Consider the following 21646-nt stretch of genomic DNA (forward strand, 5'->3'; position numbering starts at 1 on the left):
TATCTCACAGTTGTAACACAATAGATATATATTACAAAGTTACTAGATTTTCACTTTTCCGCCAGGAAATTTGATGGCGAAAAAGTTCACGTGAAAAGTTTCACATTTCCACGTTTTGTCGAGTTACATGATCATGAGTTCACGTGAAACTTTTCATTTTCCCCTAGGGCGGAAAGGCGAAAAGTGAAAAGTTTCACGTGAACTTATGATCATGTAACTCGACAAAACGTGGAAATGTGAAACTTTTCACGTGAACTTTTTCGCCATCAAATTTCCTGGCGGAAAAGTGAAAATCTAGTAACTTTGTAATATATATCTATTGTGTTACAACTGTGAGATACAAGAAACGGTTATATTTCTAAAGGTATAGTATTTACAAATAAATCATCAATAAATCATTTTCGCGATTTACAAATCTAATAATATTAGTAATTTTGTAATCTATAGGTTTTAGTCTCCGCCTTTGGTAATTTCACTTTTCACGGATTTAGCTACATAATCGCACAGTGATTCGTGAAAAAGTTCACGTGAAATCATTGAGTGAAAAGTGAAAAGTGAAAAATTCCGCTCAAAATTACATGATCGATGCCCTGTTTGTAACAGTTTCGACGTGTACGTTCAATATTTTATTTATATTCAAAATAATTTTACTGTATCTGAACTTAATTAGTAATACTCTATTACACATGAAACAGTTAAATAAAACAGTATATAAACGTTTTGAATGATTAAATACTCACTACTGATATCGTTATTTAGAATATGATATTATGTGCGTATTATTTAGAATATGAATTATTTTACCGTCAAAGTATACTTATATTATATCATTGCATTTAGATACTTGGTATGTGTAATACTTTAGTGTGCGCACAAATTCAATGCAGTATAAATGATTAAATTTATCAGCAAATAGTATTTGAAATAGATCATAAAATATTAAGGAACTATAATAAAATATAATAAACAAGTATTATTATATTTATTTAGATATATCACAAAATCAATTAAATTTTCAACAAAAAAATAATATTGATAAAGAAAAGTGAAGTGTCGAGGAAACTATTACTTATGACCACGGTCTTACATACAGGTCTGGAAACTCAGGCCTTTTTTAGTGGTGGGGGAGGTCTCACTTAGTGTGTCCGTTTTTCGACTAGAAGTCGCAATACGAGCGAGAGAGACAGAGATAGACGGCAGTAATCGTTCTCTCTCTAACATACGTCTAAAATGCGACTTCTAGATCGCAGCGAACCTAGCAGGCAAGCCGTGAACTCCCGAAAAACGGACACACTAAGTGAGACCTCCCCCACCACCGGAGTTTCCAGACTTGTATGTAAGACCGTGCTTATGACAAATTAAAATTGGATGAGGATTTAATCAGTGCTGTTCAAAAAAGGCGTGCTTTATATGATTATCGTATACCATTAAAAGAGCGAGGAAGACTAAAAAAAGATGATTTATGGAAAGACGTAAGCCAACCCAGCAAACACAGAATATAATTGTTGTGCAACACAGAAGTAACAGGTAATACAACGGCTGTTACATGTTGTTAACATTGAAATGATATAATTTCCTCTTACAACTGCAATGTAATTATGTTTTATAATTATTTCATTGTTATGTTATATACTGGTTATTATCACTATAACAGCAATATAACTTAAACATATCACGTAACATAATAAGTATTATGTTATCGTTACTTTGTTGTTATAAAACGTGTTATATAGCAATGTTATATTAATATTATATTATATATATTATAACATGAATGTAATATATACATTTGAAGTGTTCCCGTCTTTACCGCCTTTGGCCCCCGTTGGCGCCATAGACATAGTCTATGGTTGGCGCCTTTGCATTCTTTCCTCATCTCGTAGTACTAGCCGCGTGTGAGTTTTGGTTAAGTGCTTTTTTCATTCAAGGTAATCCTTTTTATTTCTAATAGCAATATTAATTAAAAACGTTCAAAATAAATATTATTATAAAGAAAAGTATAAATATATATATTTGTCCATATTTTTCCAACAATATTTTTTTATGCATGTGAAATGATGTAGTAAAGGTTATGCACGCAAAAGTCGCATTGCAAGAATACTAGGTTATTTGTATTTCTGCGGAAACATTTAAAAATGTTTATCATTATCAAATATATAAAAGCACTAAAGATGATTGATAATAAAAAGTATTTCTAAAACTTTCGTATAAATAGACATGATTTGACATTGCATTCTTGCAATGTGACTTCTGCATGTAGAATTTACCACACCATTTTACATAGACTGACTACAATAAATTGTTTTACCATTAAATAATTAAAATTTCTTGTGTTATATTGCAGACCAATTTCTCAGAGATCTTTATGTACATGCATATATGTTTGGACAACCAACACATTGGATATTTTGCTGGGGTAGGACAGAATATGTTGGACAGAATACGTTGGATTTTTTGTTACGCATTAATTAGGTATGCATTAAAGTAAATAATATATGTTGATATTTATAACAATTATTATCTATCTGTTACATAATACATAGAAAAATTGGAAAGTTGGACAATTTTTAAAACTATAATCAAAATGCCAAAATGAGGCAGTGATACAATTTGTAAGTATAAAAATTCTTGCTACAATTGTGCGTTAATTATGATATAGACATATTTTTGAGATTTGATTGAGATTTTTTGAGATTCTTAAGTTAAATATGCCCTGAGTTGTTCGCATTTCTTTTTTAATAATATGTAAACACAGTTATTTCATTAAAAAATATTACCAAAAATATTTTATTAGACAAAAAAATTATTAATGAAGAACTTCATGTTATACTCTTTTTATAATATATTATTAGTGTGCTTAATTGGAATACATGTTAAATATATTTACTTTTATCTTTTTTATAGAAAGAGTTTATGTCAAAAAGTGGCGGACACAATGGCAAGGATAATATTCATCGAATATTAAGCAAAACAATAACAAATGAATGTGCAATAAAATGCTCTTGGAAAGGGTTGCGAAATAATTTCCGAGTTTCTAATTTACATTTTATTAAAAATTATGAAAAGTATGTTATAGATTTTCGTGAGTGAATGTGTACAATGTCTTACTGTTTTCCTTAACTGTATGATCTACGTTTTTTTATATTTGTATTATCTATTTTTTTCAGGAGAGGTAACATCACGTTATGCCATATTTACTGAAACAGACTTCGATAATATTACTGCAGAATGGATACGTTCTGCAAGTCAGAGAAATAAGAGAGAGAGAGAGCGAAGGAAAACACCGACGAAGATAATAATGAAATAAACGAATAAAGCAATAAAAAAAGTTTTTTTTATATTAAAGATAAATATTATAAGACAGATTATATAGATTATAGATTAAGAAGTAAGTTCGAGTACACGAGCATTTTATTTAACTTTCGAAAAAGTCAATTACCCTGTGCTAATAAGTATTCAAATATTTTTATTGTATACAAATTTTACAAACCGTTATTAGATATAATTTTTATTTTGTTTTTGTACACGACCATGTCGAGTCATTTTTTGTTTTTTGTACATGACAATCAGATGCATATGTATATTTATGTTCCTTGAAGGACTAGATTAGTGCAGACTATCTTTAAAAGGAGATAATAAAATATATATATATATATATATATATATATATATATAATAAAATGATAATCAATATATTTTTCCCTTTCATATTATACAAAAACATATACAGGGTGACCCATTTTAACTTAGGCAGCCAAATAACTCGAAAAATAAGCAAGATAGAGAAAAATGTTTTAGACAAAAGTTGTATGGTTTCGAGGGGGCCATAAGATGGTATCATTGGTTTGACCTTGAAGAGTCATTTGAAGGTCACGTGAAGGTCACTTCAATTTTTTTAAATGGAACATCCTATATATTTTTGTACATTCTTGTAGCTCATCTCGAGAGCTTTCCAAAACACTATAATTAAGTACATTTTCGTTAAGTACTTTTTGAGTTATGAGGCTTGAAATAATTTCTTAATTTTACATAAACCGTAAAATATCTTGTAAAATATTCATTTTTCGATTACCTTACCTTAATAGTTTTATGTACAAAATAATGAGAGGAATCAATTGGTGTAAAGAAAACACATAGTTGTTTCGAAGAAAAAATATGTAATTTGCAATTAACAATTCCATATTTTTTCTTAAAAACAACTATGTGTTTTCTTTACACCAATTGATTCCTCTCATTATTTTGTACATAAAAGTATTAAGGTAAGATAATCGAAAAATGAATATTTTACAAGATATTTTACGGTTTATGTAAAATTAAGAAATTATTTCAAGCATCATAACTCAAAAAGTACTTAACGGAAAGGTACTTAATTATAGTGTTTTGGAAAGCTCTCGAAATAAGCTACAAGAATGTACAAAAATATATAGGGTATTCCATTTAAAAAAATTGAAGTGACCTTCACGTGACCTTCAAATGACTCTTCAAGGTCAAACCAATGATACCATCTTATGGCCCCCTCGAAACCATACAACTTTTGTCTAAAACATTTTTCTCTATCTTGCTTATTTTTCGAGTTATTTGGCTGCCTAAGTTAAAATGGGTCACCCTGTATATGTCCTTTTGTACATCCCAGAAAAGGTCTTTGAATTAATTCCAGTGAAAGCAAATGAAATAGCTTTCGCTTAGAATTAATTCAAAGATCTTTTCTGGCTATGTACAAAGGTAAATTATAAGTTAATATACAGTTACAGATAACAGTATAGTTATATTACAATAATGCAAGTAATATAGCTGCTATATAACTTTTATATATTTTATTTGTTATCTGTTATATTTATGTTATACAACTGTAATAATCCATGAGTGGGAAATTTCAACTAACATTTACGTTACATGTACCGTATACGTTATATTATTTATTATATTTCGTTATATAGTAACAACATGATAGTTATATATCTGTGTTTGCTGGGAATATTTAAAAGGTAAAATTTATATTTACTGTATATATGTTTGTGTGTGTATATATATATATATATATATATATATATATATATATATATATGTGCGTGTGTGTATACATTGATAATAAAAATTTACGTTTCAGGATTATATACACCTGTAGAAGCTGAAAAACGTTGAAATTATTTAAAAGATTGCTACAGAAAAGCAAGAAATACGCTTAAAAAATTACAGAATAAACGAAAAAAGAAGTGGTGCAGCTGGAAAACCAAAAAATGAAGAAATGAAACCTTCATTTCGTCATTATAATGCAATGAATTTTCTTAACGATGTATTAGAACATCGACAGTAAGTTTAATTGAAAACGTTTAGTGATATTTTCGATTAATGTTTATTTATAATTTATAATTTTTATTTTAGAACTATTATATCCTTAAGAGATACAATACCAGATGATATACAAGCTTCAACTTCAACTGATATTACAGATCAATCAACGTCATTAACATTAAATGATAACTCATCAGATAATGTATTTGGCGATTTTTTTAATAATGAAAGCAATGATAATGAAAATATATCACATTCAGCCCTTTCGACTTCTTCTACAAATTCTTCGTCATCAGAAAGAAAAAGTACATATTTTTATTGTTTATTAATTACAAATATTAAATAAGTTAATAATTTTAATAATAATAATAATAATTTTGTTTCATACATTGATTTTTTACAGAAAGAAAAAATCAAGTTCTGAAGAACTTGAAAAGAAGAATATGAAAAAGTTCTTATTGAAACTTTAAAGCAAAACGTACAGCCATGTCCTGTAGAAGGATTTATGTTACATCTATCAGAAGGAATGCGTAAACTTCCTTATAAGGAAAGATCAAAATTAGAAATAGAGTTTTTATCAAGATTACGCGAAGTTGAAGAAGAACTAGGATTATTAACATAATAGTTTTCATGCTTTATTATTACTTATATTACACATTATTACATTTATTATTGTTTCTTTATAATATATGACTATAACTATGTATATATATATATATATAGCAACATAAAGAATTAATTTTTTTTATTTATTTATATAATATTTTATACTTATAATTTCTATAACTATTATTACTACACTAATACTAATTCTAATTACAATCTATTAGATATAATAAAATGTTTAAAAAATGTTAAAAAAATGTATTACATTAAAAAAATGTAATTGCTTTTATAAAAATAAAAAAAATTGTTTTTATAAAATCTTATTTAAAAATCATTATTGTATGCTTTTTCCCATTGCTGTTCAATAACTCCAGTTGTACAAAAATAATTTGCAAATAAATCTCTAATAGTTCCACCGCGTTGAATATTATTATTTGTTAGTATTTCCGGAATTTGAATTTTTTGACAACTATTTGTATCTTGTGGAATATTAATAGAATATGTTCTTTGTTTTGTAGGGAGAGAAAGATCTTTAATCATTAAAAAATTGTGTAAACATACGGCAGCTTTAATAATAGAAATAGCATGATCAACATTTGTTGCTAGAGATCTTCTAAAAATTCTCCATTTTGCAGTTAAAATTCCGAAAGCACATTCAACAATCCTTCGAGCACGACTTAGTCGATAATTAAAAACTTTTTTCTGTAGGTTTAAATTACCCATTCGTGGATATGGTCGTAACATATATAAAGTTAAAGCAAATGCTTCACCTACAATAACGTAAGGCAATTCAGGACCATTCTCTGAAATTGATCTTACTTTTGGCAAATTTAAACGATTATTTTCTAAACGATGTCCAAGTTCACTCTCCTGGAGTATACCCCCGTCACTTCGTCTTCCTTCTGCTCCGATATCAACTATAGTAAAAATGCAGTTTGCATCTACAAGTGCTAGAAGTACAACACTGTGACTGCCTTTATAATTATAATAAGTTGAACCGCTATGAGGTGGAACCTGCATCATAAAAAATGTTTAAAAAAAATAGTAATTTATTAAATTTGATAAATAAATAAATACATAATAAACAAATAACCTGGAGTTCCATATGCCTTCCATCAATTGCTCCAATGCAGTTTGGAAAATCCCATATATTTTCAAAATCAATAGCTTTCTTTATCCATAAATCTTCTGTAATTTCAGAAAAAACTTTTTCTTTTAAAATATCCCAAATAGCTTCACAAGTTTCTGCTATAATTTTTGACACAGTATTTACTCCAACTCGGAAAGCAAAAGATATTGATGACATACTGTCACCTGATGCCAAATAGCGTAAGCAGAGTTGCAGACGTGTATATGCAGATATTGGAACTCTTATAGCTTCTTGTTTCATGATTATTGGCTCGATTAAATTTAATAATTCAGTAAATGATGTTACACTCATTCGCAAATATTCAAGATATTTTTCGGGATCAATATTTTCCATTTCTTTGATTAAATTATTACTTGCTCCTTGATTATATCTTCTTTCTTCATTAAATATTGGTCGAACCCAAAATCTTCGTTGTTTTCTTTCTTCTTCTACTTTTTTTAATAATTTGTAAATTAAAAAAGCTTGTAATAATTTTCTCCGACGCAATTCCTTTTGGCATCTTAATTGTGGAGTTGTTTTCCACTCTCTAATTCTCTTTATTAATAGTAATAATATTTTATTTGCTTTCATTATTTCAATTTCCTAAAATAAATAAAAAATATTTTTTATAAAATATTTATTAAAATATTTATTAAAAATATATTATTCTGAATAAAATATTTGTTAAAATATAAAATGTAATTTTATCATCGTTTCATATAAATAGTTTAGTTTAATTTTATATTTTCACAAAATATAAAAACAACAAAATTACACTAAAATAATATATTTCTCTTGTTAAATTTTTATATTATTATAAAGTTCTTTATTCCATTCCGCTTTTATATGACTGGGTTCCCCATGGAATATATTTTATGGAAAAACGGAAAAAATTCTAACCTAAAATTTACAATAATTCTGAATTAGCTTTGTTTTTTCGTAAATTATATTCCATTGGAATTTTCCATTTATTATAAAAAGATATTTTTTTACAAAATTGATTATTTTTGTTAACTATAATTCATAAAAAATAATTTTTTACTCTTACTTATTTCCGCTTTTTCCGGTACATGGGGAACCCGGTTATTTAAAATCGGAACAGATATGTCTTTTGGAGAAACGTTCTGATTGGTTACCCCCACTATACTTCTTTTCCGTTCCGCTTTTTCTTCTACGTGGGAGTCCCACGGTGGGACTGCACCCTTATCGGAGTGGCAGCGAACTGATACCAAATTTAATCCGTGGAAACGCTTGATAATAAATAGTGCCAACCATATATTTACAGGTTAGATCCACAGATATCTATACTATAACTAGATCGCTAACTCCCATTGATTTTGTACATAAAATGTGTCCCCGAAAACCATGTAATATGGCGGTCGCGTATGCGTAATATTGGTGGAAAACTAATATGGTGGACACTTGTAGCCAGCTAATATTTAAGTTTTCACCTTAAAACTTGTACTTTTTACATTATAAACTTTTAATTTTGTAATAAAATAAATATAAATATATATATAAATGTTATATACATATATTTTTAATCTTTATATATTTTTAATCTTCTATATATATTTTTAATCTTGATTTTAATTATATCTTGATTTTAATTATATACCTTTTAAATATATTTTGATATATTTTATCTTTAAAGGCTGTGATAAATTTTAATTAAAAACGAAGAACATTATATATTATTTAAAAACTTATATTCAACTGTAAGTTTATACACAAATTACATACTTATGTACATTGTACATAACGTCAACCAATCACAAACGTGACTGCTGTCCACCAACGTTACGCATGCGTGAGAATTTAGTACATAAATTTCGTGGACATGTATTTGACGCAAGTTAGCGGTCTAGTATATAGTATAGATGTCTGTGGTTAGATCACATACTGTATTACATTCAACAAAAGTTAAATTGGCTGCACTGAAATTTAATCTTCCTCACTTCTATTCTACTTTCGATGGAAACAGTATGTTAAATCCGATGCGCACCGAAGCAGAATCGGATTGAAGACTTCGATGGAAACTACCCGGTAAAAAATTTTTCATATATAATTAGACAAAACTGATTATATCTAGTTATACAAACTTATATATCAATTTTGTCCATATAAAAACGGATATGCTGATGCATAAATGGATATGAATATATATATATTTGTATATTATTATATAAAGATATATTTTTATAATGAAAGTAACAAATATAGGTTTTTGTTTTTTATTGTTGCGTGCTTGTTACAAATTATTTACTAAGTGTTACATCGCATTTTTATTGTCTTACATTTAACTAGATACAGTATGATATCCTTTGTAATCACGTATATATATATATATATTGATTTCCGACATTGATTTCCGACATTCACCCGACATAAAAAAAAATTATATTCGTATATTTATTTCGAAATTTTATTACTTTTTTTAACTACGTTTGTTTTTTAAGATGCAGCCTATATGATGATTCTATCTGAAAATTAGCGTTTTTTGTAATGGATTAAATGTTTTCTCGTATTTGAAAAACACACTTACCTTGGTGGGACTCGAACTCGGGACCTCTGGATCGTGAGCCAACTGCCTTAAGTGGTAGCCCACACAGCACATGATATCATTCGAATATTCTATACTCACACTGTAAATATACGTTACAGATGTAATATACTGAGAATAATCTCATAACATCTCTTGTTGTATATTATTTTTCATATATTCTCAGAATATACTTTGAATATCTCGTATTAGTATATTCTTTCTCGTATATTTTCAGGATACTCTATAATATTGCATGTGTTTCTTCATTTTGCCGTTACGCGCGCCACCAAACTCGTACTTAATTTTTGGTGAAATGGACATAAAGGACTGGTACTAACATGAATTCCAAAGTTTCTTCTTTTTTCTTTTTAGTCAGTTTAATTTATAATAAACTGACTTAATTTAAAGTAATTTGTCTAATAATCTGGATTCCTTGTTGGAATTCAGAATATTAAACAGATTATTTGAAATTAAAATGAGAAGTAATCCATTTACTGCATTTATTAAGGTATTTCATCTATTACCGAGTGTACTTACATAATTGTACATAGATTATCGAGATCAATATTTCAATAAGAATCATTTAATAAACACTAATAGGTGTTTTTCAAACGTTTTATATTCATCTATTAGAAATAACATTTTTGTCTGAAATTTTGTTTATAAAGTAAATAATTTCACATTTTTATTTATTTTTTACATCACGAAGAATCTATTTTTTATTCTACATATGTATAGTCCAACTGTCTTCTATATTCATATATAATTTATTAATGTAAAAATATGCTTAAAATATTCTAAAAATATACTCATAATATACCAAGAAATATTCTGAGTATATACTGAGTAGGTTTCTAAGGCAGACATAGGAACATCCTCCGTACATTCTCAAAATATCATAGTATCTATATCGAATATTAGTGGGATATACACAATCTACGTTTGCGATATACTGACAAGTAACACTACTCAAGTACCATTCGCCGATATTCTTGAAACTTTGCACACACGTAGTACATCGAAAAACATTAAACACGTGTTTTTTTATTTTGGCTAACAAGGCGTTTTAAGGTTAGAAAACGCATTCGAAAGTTTAACACCACATTTAGCACAATACTAACTAACGCTACTCATGAGTGTCATTCTCTTACAGCTTTTACGACATTTCTCTATCATAATTTCATTGTCTGCGTGTTTTTGAGATCGCTAATGACGATTTTGACATCAGTTATATCAATGTAGAGGCTGATGAAAAATGGCAAATTTAATAGTAGTCATACGAAGGATGTCAAAATGTGACTGGGCAAATATCGGTGGGCAAATTTCTTAACACCCTTCTTTCAAATGACGGAAACAATAAGCAAATCACGAAATTTTAAGAAATTGAACCTTATGAAGACAGGATTATTAGGTCTTTTTAATGTTTCCAATTATACAATCTGACATATAGTAATCAGAACGGCCGATGGTAACTTATATGTTCAAGTTTCGTCTAATATGCTTACGATACCACAATTTGCACATATATTGTCAAAATGAATTATATTTTTACCGCATTTCATTATCATTATTGCAACTTTTGCTAATACCATTCATAACGAATAAGGTTTCATCAATCGTTTTTAAAGGTTGAAATCAGGGAGCAATACGACAGGTTTCTGATTACAATAAGTTATATTCACGAAGTATTATCTTTTTTCATTGCGTATTTTCGAACTACAATTGATAACAATTAGTTTTTCATCGGCCGTTTTCACAGCACGGCTTTAATATTTTCTACATTGTGTATCTCTTTGAATACAATTTACAACAAATAGGTTTTCATCAGCTGTTTCCACGTCTACTATTTGTTATTAATTGTAATAACGTTAAGTACTATTCTTTCTCTGCGTTTTTCTCGAAAAAATTCATCAAAACATGTCTATGAATCCAAAAAATATTCTTCGTTTACTAACACATAGTTTCAGTGATTCGCAGTATGATGTTGAATCGATTGTGACAGAAGATGAAAGATCATTTGCAGCTTATTTGGAAGATCTCATTAAATCTTCTGTTGGTTCCAACGTGTTCACTGAAACTTACGAAACATTGTGTTATAATGATGACAGCGTAATACCTGATGCTGTTGAAGTCGATGACGATTTTGAAGATGACTTTGAATGTGTTGTTCAAGATGATAAAAAACTGAAAGTTGAGATAGACGTTGATTATAAAAACAGAGCGGTCAAGTTTTGGCGATCTGCTAAAAATGGTAACATGAGCTTTAGTACGGTAAAAAGTAGATTTAAGAAGGTTCCAGATAAAAAAACGTTGTACAGGTGAGAAGCACAAGTACCGGAGGGAGGCACAAGGAATGAGAAATTGTTTCGTATTAGTACATATGTTTTAGATCAATTCAAAAATGCTATGGAAAAATCACTACCTGTTCATGATTTAGAGTTGAAAAGATGGGCTTTGAAAGCAAGGGATGATGTTAAACTATCAAATAAACTCTTCTCTGCTTCTTCCAAATGGATCCATACTTTCAAAGTGAGACATAGAATAGTATCTAGAAAGATTAACAAGTTTGTTACGAAAACCCAGATAACGAGTAAAGAAACTCTCGTACAGAAGAGTAATGAATTCGTTGCAACAGTGAGATCAGAAATATTATCTATAGGAGAAGATAATGTATTCAATTCTGATCAATCAGGCTTTAATTTAGAATCACATGCAGGGCGTACATTGTCATTTAAAGGTACTTTGAAAGTTGAATGCTTGGCTCAATCTATAAATTCACTGACTCACAGCTACACTATACAGCCTTTTATATCTGCAAGTGGGGTCTTAAAGTCACCTTTGCTAATAATGTTACAAGAGACACAAGGTGAATTTGGTCCGATCGTCAGAAACAATATTTATAAAGCTGAAAATATTCTTGTGCTTGCTTCGAAATCTGGCAAACTTTCATCAGATCTTGCTGTAAAATGGTTTGTCGATGCTTTTTTGCCTAATGTTAATGAAGCATCGGCTCTATGTTTAGACTCTTGGACTGGACAAACGGAAGAAAAGTTCGATGTTATAGATAAGCGTGGTAAAAGAGTCAAAATTTTAACTATTCCCGCAGGAACAACTGGTATGATCCAGCCATTAGATGTTTATACATTCAGACCATGGAAGAACTTTCTTAAACATTTCTCGGACTTAATCATACTATATAACTACGACATCAATTTACATTTGAGGAATAACATCTTAAAGATTCAGTCATTGATTCATAACCAGTTCTCATCACCAAGATTTGTAAATTTATTCAAATACGCTTGGTGGAAAAGCGGGTATACTTCAGAAAAACCAGAAAAATGTGCAACACCTGTGGAATACTGCTTCGAGAATTGTGGTACACACTGTAGGTTTTGCACAAACATTTCCATCATAAAATGCGCTTGGTGCAACGAATCTTTATGTATACAACACTTTTTTGCTCCAGACTATAATGCTTCTCCTCACTACTGCAAAAGATACGTGAAATGAAGGCAATATTTTTAATTCCATCCTTTTCTTTTCAGCAAGATATGGGGAATTAAAATTCAAGTATATGGAGAAGGCCGCACCTTGTCTTCAGTGGCCGGGTCAAATCTCTATCTTGCCTTCACTGGTCGAGTAGTACAACTATCTTGCCTTCACTGGTTGGGTATAGTACCACTATCTTGCCTTCACTGGTCGGGTATAGTACCACTATCTTGCCTTCACTGGTCGGGTAGTACCATTATCTTGCCTTCAGTGATCGGGTAGTACCATTATCTTGCCTTCACTGGTCGGGTATAGTACTACTATCTTGTCTTCACTGGTCGGGTATAGTACCACTATCTTGCCTTCACTGGTCGGGTAATACCACTATCTTGCCTTCACTGGTCGGGTAGTACCACTAACTTGCCTTCACTGGTCGGGTATAGTACCACTATCTTGCCTTCACTGGTCGGGTAGTACCACTATCTTGCCTTCACTGGTCGGGTAGTACCACTATCTTGCCTTCACTGGTCGGGTAGTACCACTATCTTGCCTTCACTGGTCGGGTATAGTACCACTATCTTGCCTTCACTGGTCGGGTAGTACCACTATCTTGCCTTCACTGGTCGGGTATACCCTGGCGAAAATAATTATCGGAGCGTAAGTCGAATGTAAGGAAAGAGTAACAGAAGTGTAAACGAAGCTTCTAGGAGGCGTAAATTGAAACAACGAAACGTAAACGAAATGTTAACGCTTCATTTACGTTTCGTTGTTTCAATTTACGCCTCCTAAAAACTTCGTTTACACTTCTGTTACTCTTTCCTTACATTCGACTTACGCTCCGATATTTATTTTCGCCAGGGTAGTACCACTATCTTGCCTTCACTGGCTGGATAGACCTTCCCATTGCCTTCAGTTTCCGCCATTTGGATGCGTCATATTGAATTTTTCATCCGCCACCTCTAGATTGATATAACTGTTGCCAAAATCGTAATCATGTATCTAATAAACTTCGCAAGTGGCGTTAAATAAAGTTTTTGAAACTTCTGCGATTTTGTCCACCATTTTGTATTTGCCATTCTGAATCTCGTTAAACTAATGTCAAAATCGTCATTAGCGATCTCAAAAGCACGCAGACAATGAAATTATAATAGAGAAATGTCGTAAAAGCTGTAAGAGAATGACACTCATGAGTAGCGTTAGTTAGCATTGTGCTAAATGGTGTTAAACTTTCGAATGCGTTTTCTAACCTTAAAACGTCTTGTTAGCCAAAATAAAAAAACACGTGTTTAATGTTTTTCGATGTACTACGTGTGTGCAAAGTTTCAAGAATATCGGCGAATGGCACTTGAGTAGTGTTACTTGTGAGTACATACTCAGGATCTACCTGTGCTGTATGGGAGACTACTTCTTCATTTAATTTAAGTGTTATATATTATCTACATATGTCATAACTAGCGCAAATATATAATTTTCCATAAATTATTTTAAGAACCAAATTTATCATTAAGAAACAAATTCAGTTTTAAGAAAGTAATAAAATTTCGAAATAAATATACGAATATAATTTTTTTTTTAATGTCAGGTCAATGTCGGACACCGCGTCAGCGGACAGTTGTCGCGGTATTGCCAACGTTGACCCGTGAGTCGGCATCTGGCAAGAGTCGGCTAACCTCGCTTGGACCGATGTCGCGCCGCGACTTAGAACATATAGATATGGAAGGAGAATGCCTTTGTTCTCGACCAGAAAAAGATGTCCGCAGGAAGTGAGAAAGAAAATCATCGTTGCCTCTCTCTCATGAGTTACTGCTCGAAAGTGCGCACGCGCGGCTTACGTTTGCGCCGGTCCCTTGCCGGTCCGGGTCTGAGAAAAATAAGGTTATATTATTAACCGCATGTTGAAACATATTCATTTCGTAGATAGATTTTACAGTTTATTTGAAAACGTGCTCATTCGCGAACATACATACAGTGTCAAAATTCAAGCAAGATGGGTTTATATTGTATTTTATGTGGTAAAAAGGACAAATCAGTTTCCTATTTACGGTGAGTAAAAATATATTTAATTTATTGATGTCAGCAATCTTAGCAATGGATATAATTATTGAACTATTTAAACTAATTACTATTGAAAATATTTTTTTCTATATTTTAATTACTTAAATGTATTTTATTTGTCAACAGATTTCCATCAAATAAGCACATCAGGAAGCAGTGGTTGAAATTCTGTAAGAAAAGTGAGAAAAATTTGTATGTCTCGCACAGATTGTGTACAGATCACTTCAAACCCGAGGATCTGAGGAAGCATTTAAAATGCGTTGTTGTACACGAAAAAGCTATTCCTTGTATATATACGGTGGAAGGACAATTTCTTACTGTTGAAAATGCCAGTAAGATTAACGATGACAATATCTGTTCTATTATAACAGAACAGATCAGTGACCCCGAGAATCACAACATGAACGGGAGTTATTTGTCCTACATATGTAGTTCTTCGTTTATTTCATGAAGGAAAACGCGCAACAAATGTTAATAGAAACGAATATATTCGACACAAATTTTCAAAATTAATTTTATTTAAAAACCAATAAAATTGTAACAAAATGTAATAAAATATTTATACCATATTATATAAAGACTGATCTTCTCAATATTGATTTATTCATTCTTCCATTCCTTTCTTTATATATTTATAAAATACATAGATATATTATACCTTTAAATAAATAAATATTTATTACTTTAATAATTAATTTATACGTAAATAAATAAAATTATTACAAATATACAGGGTGGACCATTTTAACCTTTAATGGAGAATAACTCGAAAACCAAGCCCGGGAGAGAAAAATGTTTCAGACAAAAGTTGTTTGGTTTCGAGGGAGCCATAAGATGGTATCATTGGTTTGACCTTGAAGAGTTATTTGAAGGTCACATGAAGGTCACCTTCAATTTCTTAAATGGAACCTACTATTTGTCATTGCATATTCTTGTAGCTTATCTCGAGAGATTTCCAAAACACTATAATTAAGTACCTTTTCGTTAAGTACTTTTTGAGTTATGAGGCTTGAAATAATTTCTTAATTTTACATAAACCGTAAAATATCTTGTAAAATATTCATTTTTCGATTATCTTACCTTAATACTTTTACGTACAAAATAATGAGAGGAATCAACTGGTGTAAAGAAAACACATAGTTGTTTTGAAGAAAGAATATGTAATTTGCAATTAACAATTCCATATTTTTTCTTAAAAACAACTATGTGTTTTCTTTACACCAATTGATTCCTCTCATTATTTTGTACATAAAAGTATTAAGATAAGATAATCGAAAAATGAATATTTTACAAGATATTTTACGGTTTATGTAAAATTAAGAAATTATTTCAAGCCTCATAACTCAAAAAGTACTTAACGAAAAGGTACTTAATTATAGTGTTTTGGAAAGCTCTCGAGATAAGCTACAAGAATATGCAATGACAAATAGTAGGTTCCATTTAAGAAATTGAAGGTGACCTTCATGTGACCTTCAAATAACTCTTCAAGGTCAAACCAATGATACCATCTTATGGCCCCCTCGAAACCAAACAACTTTTGTCTGAAACATTTTTCTCTCCCGGGCTTGGTTTTCGAGTTATTTTTCATTAAATGTTAAAATGGTCCACCCTGTATATACAGGGTAAGGCATTTATAATGACGCGGGCGTATTTCTCGGAAACGAAGCGAGATATTAAAAAATGTTTCAGACAAAAGTTGTAGGGTTCCAAGGGGGACATAACACCGTGACCTTGGATTATTCTCGGAATGCGATTTTGAAGGTCATTTCGATGTCTACTTGATTTTTTTAAATGGGAGGGTGTACTTTTTCTTCCGGAAATGAAAAGAGCGTTCAATTTTGAGTCTAAAAGTACTAGTACACTTATGACCTAAAATTGATAGTTGATGAGATATTTCAAAAATAAAACAACAGATATCCGTTCTCTACATTACCTGGGATCAACGACATAAACAACAATGAAAACAATCTGATGTAAGCAAACGTAGGCTTATTATTCAAAACTTAAATAATTTTATTCCAGTAAATGTTCGAAATGATGGCCATTAACTTCGATATATTTTCGAAAACGGTTTTCAAAAGAATGCTGAACTTTTATTAAAGTATCTTCATCGATACTCGCACAGGCATTGATAATCCGTTGACGCATATTCTCAGGTGTAGTCGGTGCTTCTTGATAAAGAACCTTATCTTTTATGAATCCCCATAAGAAAAAGTCTGGAGAAGTGAGATCCGGAGAGCGGGCAGGCCAATTAACAGGTCCTCTACGTCCTATCCATCGATCAGGATAATCTCTGTCTAATATTTGTCGAGCTGCAGCTGCATAATGAGATGGACAACCATCGTGTTGATACCACATATTCAACCGTTCTGCGATAGGAATGTCTTCAAGCAATTTTGGTAGTTCTTGGTCTAAAAAGTTTCTGTACTTCGGTCCATTGAGCGCACCTTCAATAAAGTACGGTCCAATTATTCGATTTCGGTGAATACCACACCAAACATTCACACTCCATTGCCGTTGATGCTCTACTTCCCGTAACCATCTTGAATTTTCTAATGCCCAGTAATGTATATTGTGTCGATTAACTTGACCATGATTAGTAAACGTCGATTCATCAGAAAATAATATGTTAAAAAAGTTGTTGTCTTGTATTTGCAGTAGAGCCCATTGACAAAATTCGACACGATTTTCAAAATCATCTCCATGAAGCTCTTGGTGCAAACAAATGTGATATGGATGGAATTTGTGGCGCTTCAGTATTCGAAGAACACTTCTTTGAGAGATTTCCAAATCACGTTCAATTTGACGGGAACTTACTTGTGGATTATCGGCCACGACAGCTAATACAGCGATTTCCGAATTTTCTCCAGTAACAGTTCTCATTCGATGTCTTTTTTTCATTGCAACACTCCCCGTTTCTGAAAACAACTTCACAACTCGTTGAAAACTGCTAGCGGATGGCTGCCTTCTTTCAGGATATCGTTCCGCGTATAAGTTGCATGCTACTCTAGCGTTCTTCTGTGCTTCACCATAAATGTAAATCATATCGATCTTTTCAGCAACCGAATATCGGATATCCATGATTTTAAAGAAATCATCAATGAAGTAATAATCGAATGTGAAAATTTCTCTTCCGAATCTCAATCTGATCTGATCTTCTTCTTTCAAACTCTTCTCCGTTGTCAACGCTTCGTTGCCTCGGACGCAAACCAAACAAAAACAAACTTTACCTCGATTTCCTTCTTTGTTTTCATTGTTGTTTATGTCGTTGATCCCAGGTAATGTAGAGAACGGATATCTGTTGTCTTATTTTTGAAATATCTCATCAACTATCAATTTTAGGTCATAAGTGTACTAGTACTTTTAGACTCAAAATTGAACGCTCTTTTCATTTCCGGAAGAAAAAGTACACCCTCCCATTTAAAAAAATCAAGTAGACATCGAAATGACCTTCAAAATCGCATTCCGAGAATAATCCAAGGTCACGGTGTTATGTCCCCCTTGGAACCCTACAACTTTTGTCTGAAACATTTTTTAATATCTCGCTTCGTTTCCGAGAAATACGCCCGCGTCACTATAAATGCCTCACCCTGTATATATTTATTTATATTAATAAGTAAACATATATTATATTTATTTATGCATCGGTTGTTCAATCCTATTATTAATTATTTTATCTTTTATTCATTCACTTATTTAACTATTACATTTATTCATGAATTTTTTATTACAGTCGATTTATTCATTTATTCATTAATCGATTAATTCATTATTTATTTATTCTGACTCGTTTAATCATTTATTCGGTTATTTTTATTCATTTTTTGACTCATGCATTTCATTATTTATTTTATTTATTTGTTCTCTGATCTTTTCATGATTTATTCATTAAAAAGAACGAATATATACATATGTCACGGACCAACTCCGCGCTCGCCGGCGGATAATCGCAGCCGGGAGCAGGATTCGGTTTTCGGTTAGGCAAGATCAAAGATCACGCTCGGGGTTTTCGTCAGAAAATAAAAGCGAGGTTTTCTTTACGTTAAATATGTACAGAAGAGAAATGTATAACTGGTCGAACGTATGCGGGTACGGTGTGACGGTACGATGCAGCGTGTATAAATGAAAGGTATAAATGTTCGATCGTATGCGTGTACGGTGTGACGGTACGATGCAGCGTATATAAATAAAAGGTATAAATGTTCGATCGTATGCGTGTACGGTGTGACCGTACGATGCAGCGTGTATACGGTCGCGATGCACAAGTAACCCGTGCTTTAATATCTTTCGCGGGTTCGCACGTTGGAATGCGCGTATACCGTGTGTGTTTACAAACGGCGCGGTCAATGACCGTTTGACGTAGCGTGGCTCGTGTTTTTGTCACTCGTCTGGGCTTTCGGTCTAGCCCCGTTTTTATGCAGATGATAAGCGTACGGTTCTTGGAAATTCGCGAGTATTTCCTAACGGAGATAAGAAATTCCGGGAACGCCGTGCCGACGAGAATGCCTCGTCCGAGGTAGCTCTCCTCTCTACCCCGAGGTGTATGCACCGGGCGTTTAGGCGGTCGGATGTTAGACCGATATCGAGATCTCTCGATCGAATCGGAGTGCACTCTGATTTGGTTTCTCTCGGTCGGAAGAATGCTCAGATGGAAGGAGCCTATGTCAAGAATCGAGAGTGCTCGATGGAGGAAGAGTGCGCTCTACCTCCGGATCTTGAAAGTTGGCTAATTCTTTTGGAGCGGTCTAGGTTTTCGGATCTTTTCACTTGCGTGAGCGGATTGGAAAAAGGATACTTAATTCGCCGAATGCGACCTTTTTATACCGGCTAATTACCCGCGTCGGCGCGCGGCGGTATTACCCCTTCCGAACGGGTTTCGGAAAAACGGTACGGTCGGGCCCGTTCGGAGGGATTCGGGAAGTGCACCGAACGCGGGTTTTCGCCGGTCGGCGGTTCGGGCCGCATCGGCGACGCTCGGTCGTTTTCGGCTAATTTAGCCTAACGGCTTAAAGCCGTATACGGTACGTGTTAAACGCTTAAGCCGGTTATACAATACGTCGCATGTCGCAGACGGATATCGATAATCGTTAGTCGCATGTTGTATGTCGAATGAAACTACAACATACTATTATACAATATAGATCGCAAGTCGCATGAAATTTTAAGGTTACAAATAATAATTAAATAGAAATATAAAATGGGTGATATGGAAATCTCAGAAATTTATTTAAATTTCTTATTAATTTGGATACAAATTATCAAAATGAGACTCATAATCAGAAGAAGGCATAGAAAAGTGAGAAGATGGTGGGTAAAACCTCACATTTACACGAATATTAGACAAAAATTTGGGGCACATCAAAAATTGTTTACATATTTCCAAACAACTGATCATGAGGAGCGTTTATAATTTAACACGAATGTCAGTACAGCAGTTTGATTATTTACATGATCAATTAAAATCATTGTTGATAAAAAGAAGTCGAAGAGAACCATTGCCAACAGAAATATGTATTGCAGTGACATTGAAGTAAGTTTAATAATGTTTTCTATTGCAATTATATTTAATGGTAATTTAATTATTTATACTATATTTATTCCTTAAATTGTCTTTTAATAATTTTAAAATTATTTTCAGTTTTTTAGCTCATGGTGATAGCATGAATACTCTCGCTTTGTTTTATCGAATAGGCAAATCAACTTTGTACAAAATTATTCCAGAAGTATGCAATGCTATTTGGGAAATATTGCAACCAAAATATCTTCAATGTCCGCAAGAAGAAAATGAATGGATAAAAATTGCAGAGGATTTTAACAATATTTGGAATTTCCCCAATTGTATTGGAGCTATAGATGGGAAATACTGCCGAATCCAAGCTCCACCTAATTCAGGCAGTGCTTTTCACAATTATAAAAGCTATTTCAGTCTTATATTACTGGCTATTGCAGATGCTCGTTATCGTTTTGTTTGGGTAGACATTGGGGACTATGGTATGTATTATTACAAGACTAGAAAAGAAATTTGTTAAGAAGTTATAAATAACTTCTTATATTTTCTGATTCTTATATTTTATATGATTATTTTCTTATATGATTCGTATGTTTTATATATTATATATTTTTTATAGATATGTTTTTAATATTTCAGGTTCCCTAAATGATGCTGGTATTTGGTCAAATACCACAATGAAAAAAGCATTTGAAGACAATACTATATTTATACCGAAAGCTCGTCCTTTGCCTAACACAAATTGCTCATTACCATTCTGTTTGGTTGGTGATGAAGGATTCCCCCTAAAGACATATTTGATGCGTCCATTTGCGAAAAGAAATTTACAAAATAATGATCACAAAATATTTAACTATCGGTTATCAAGAGCACGTCGAATAGTTGAAAATACTTTCGGAATTCTCGTTTCGCGATGGCGGATTTTACATAAACCATTAGCTTTAAAATTGAGTACTGTAGAAAAGATCATCCAAGCAGTAACTTGCTTACATAATTACATTATAATTACAAACATAAC

General features: G+C 31.8%; 1 protein-coding gene across 3 annotated transcripts; it reads left to right on the forward strand.

The window, feature by feature from the left end:
* The first annotated feature begins 1838 nt into the window (after positions 1-1838).
* On the forward strand, positions 1839-6139 carry LOC145972009 (uncharacterized). 3 transcript variants are annotated; one of them, XM_083100176.1, is made up of 9 exons: positions 1839-1928; positions 2345-2472; positions 2544-2612; positions 2905-3065; positions 3168-3388; positions 4938-4985; positions 5108-5310; positions 5383-5597; positions 5696-6139. In XM_083100176.1, exons 7-9 carry the CDS (start codon positions 5246-5248, stop codon positions 5737-5739), a joined length of 324 nt encoding a protein of 107 aa, XP_082956302.1. In that variant the 5' UTR covers positions 1839-1928; positions 2345-2472; positions 2544-2612; positions 2905-3065; positions 3168-3388; positions 4938-4985; positions 5108-5245; the 3' UTR covers positions 5740-6139. The 3 variants fall into 3 exon arrangements, 2 of the variants coding, with proteins under 2 accessions (XP_082956302.1, XP_082956303.1); XM_083100177.1 differs by lacking the exon at positions 4938-4985; XR_014439018.1 differs by lacking the exons at positions 4938-4985; positions 5108-5310; positions 5383-5597; positions 5696-6139 and adding an exon at positions 4746-4760 and having other exon boundaries at positions 1840-1928.
* Positions 6140-21646: the final 15507 nt, after the last annotated feature.

The sequence above is a fragment of the Camponotus vicinus genome, unplaced genomic scaffold (assembly GCF_025532165.1).
Source record: "Camponotus vicinus isolate PSW18456_S1 unplaced genomic scaffold, iyCamVici1.0 SCAF_5, whole genome shotgun sequence".
Classification (NCBI taxonomy): Eukaryota; Metazoa; Arthropoda; class Insecta; order Hymenoptera; family Formicidae; genus Camponotus; species Camponotus vicinus.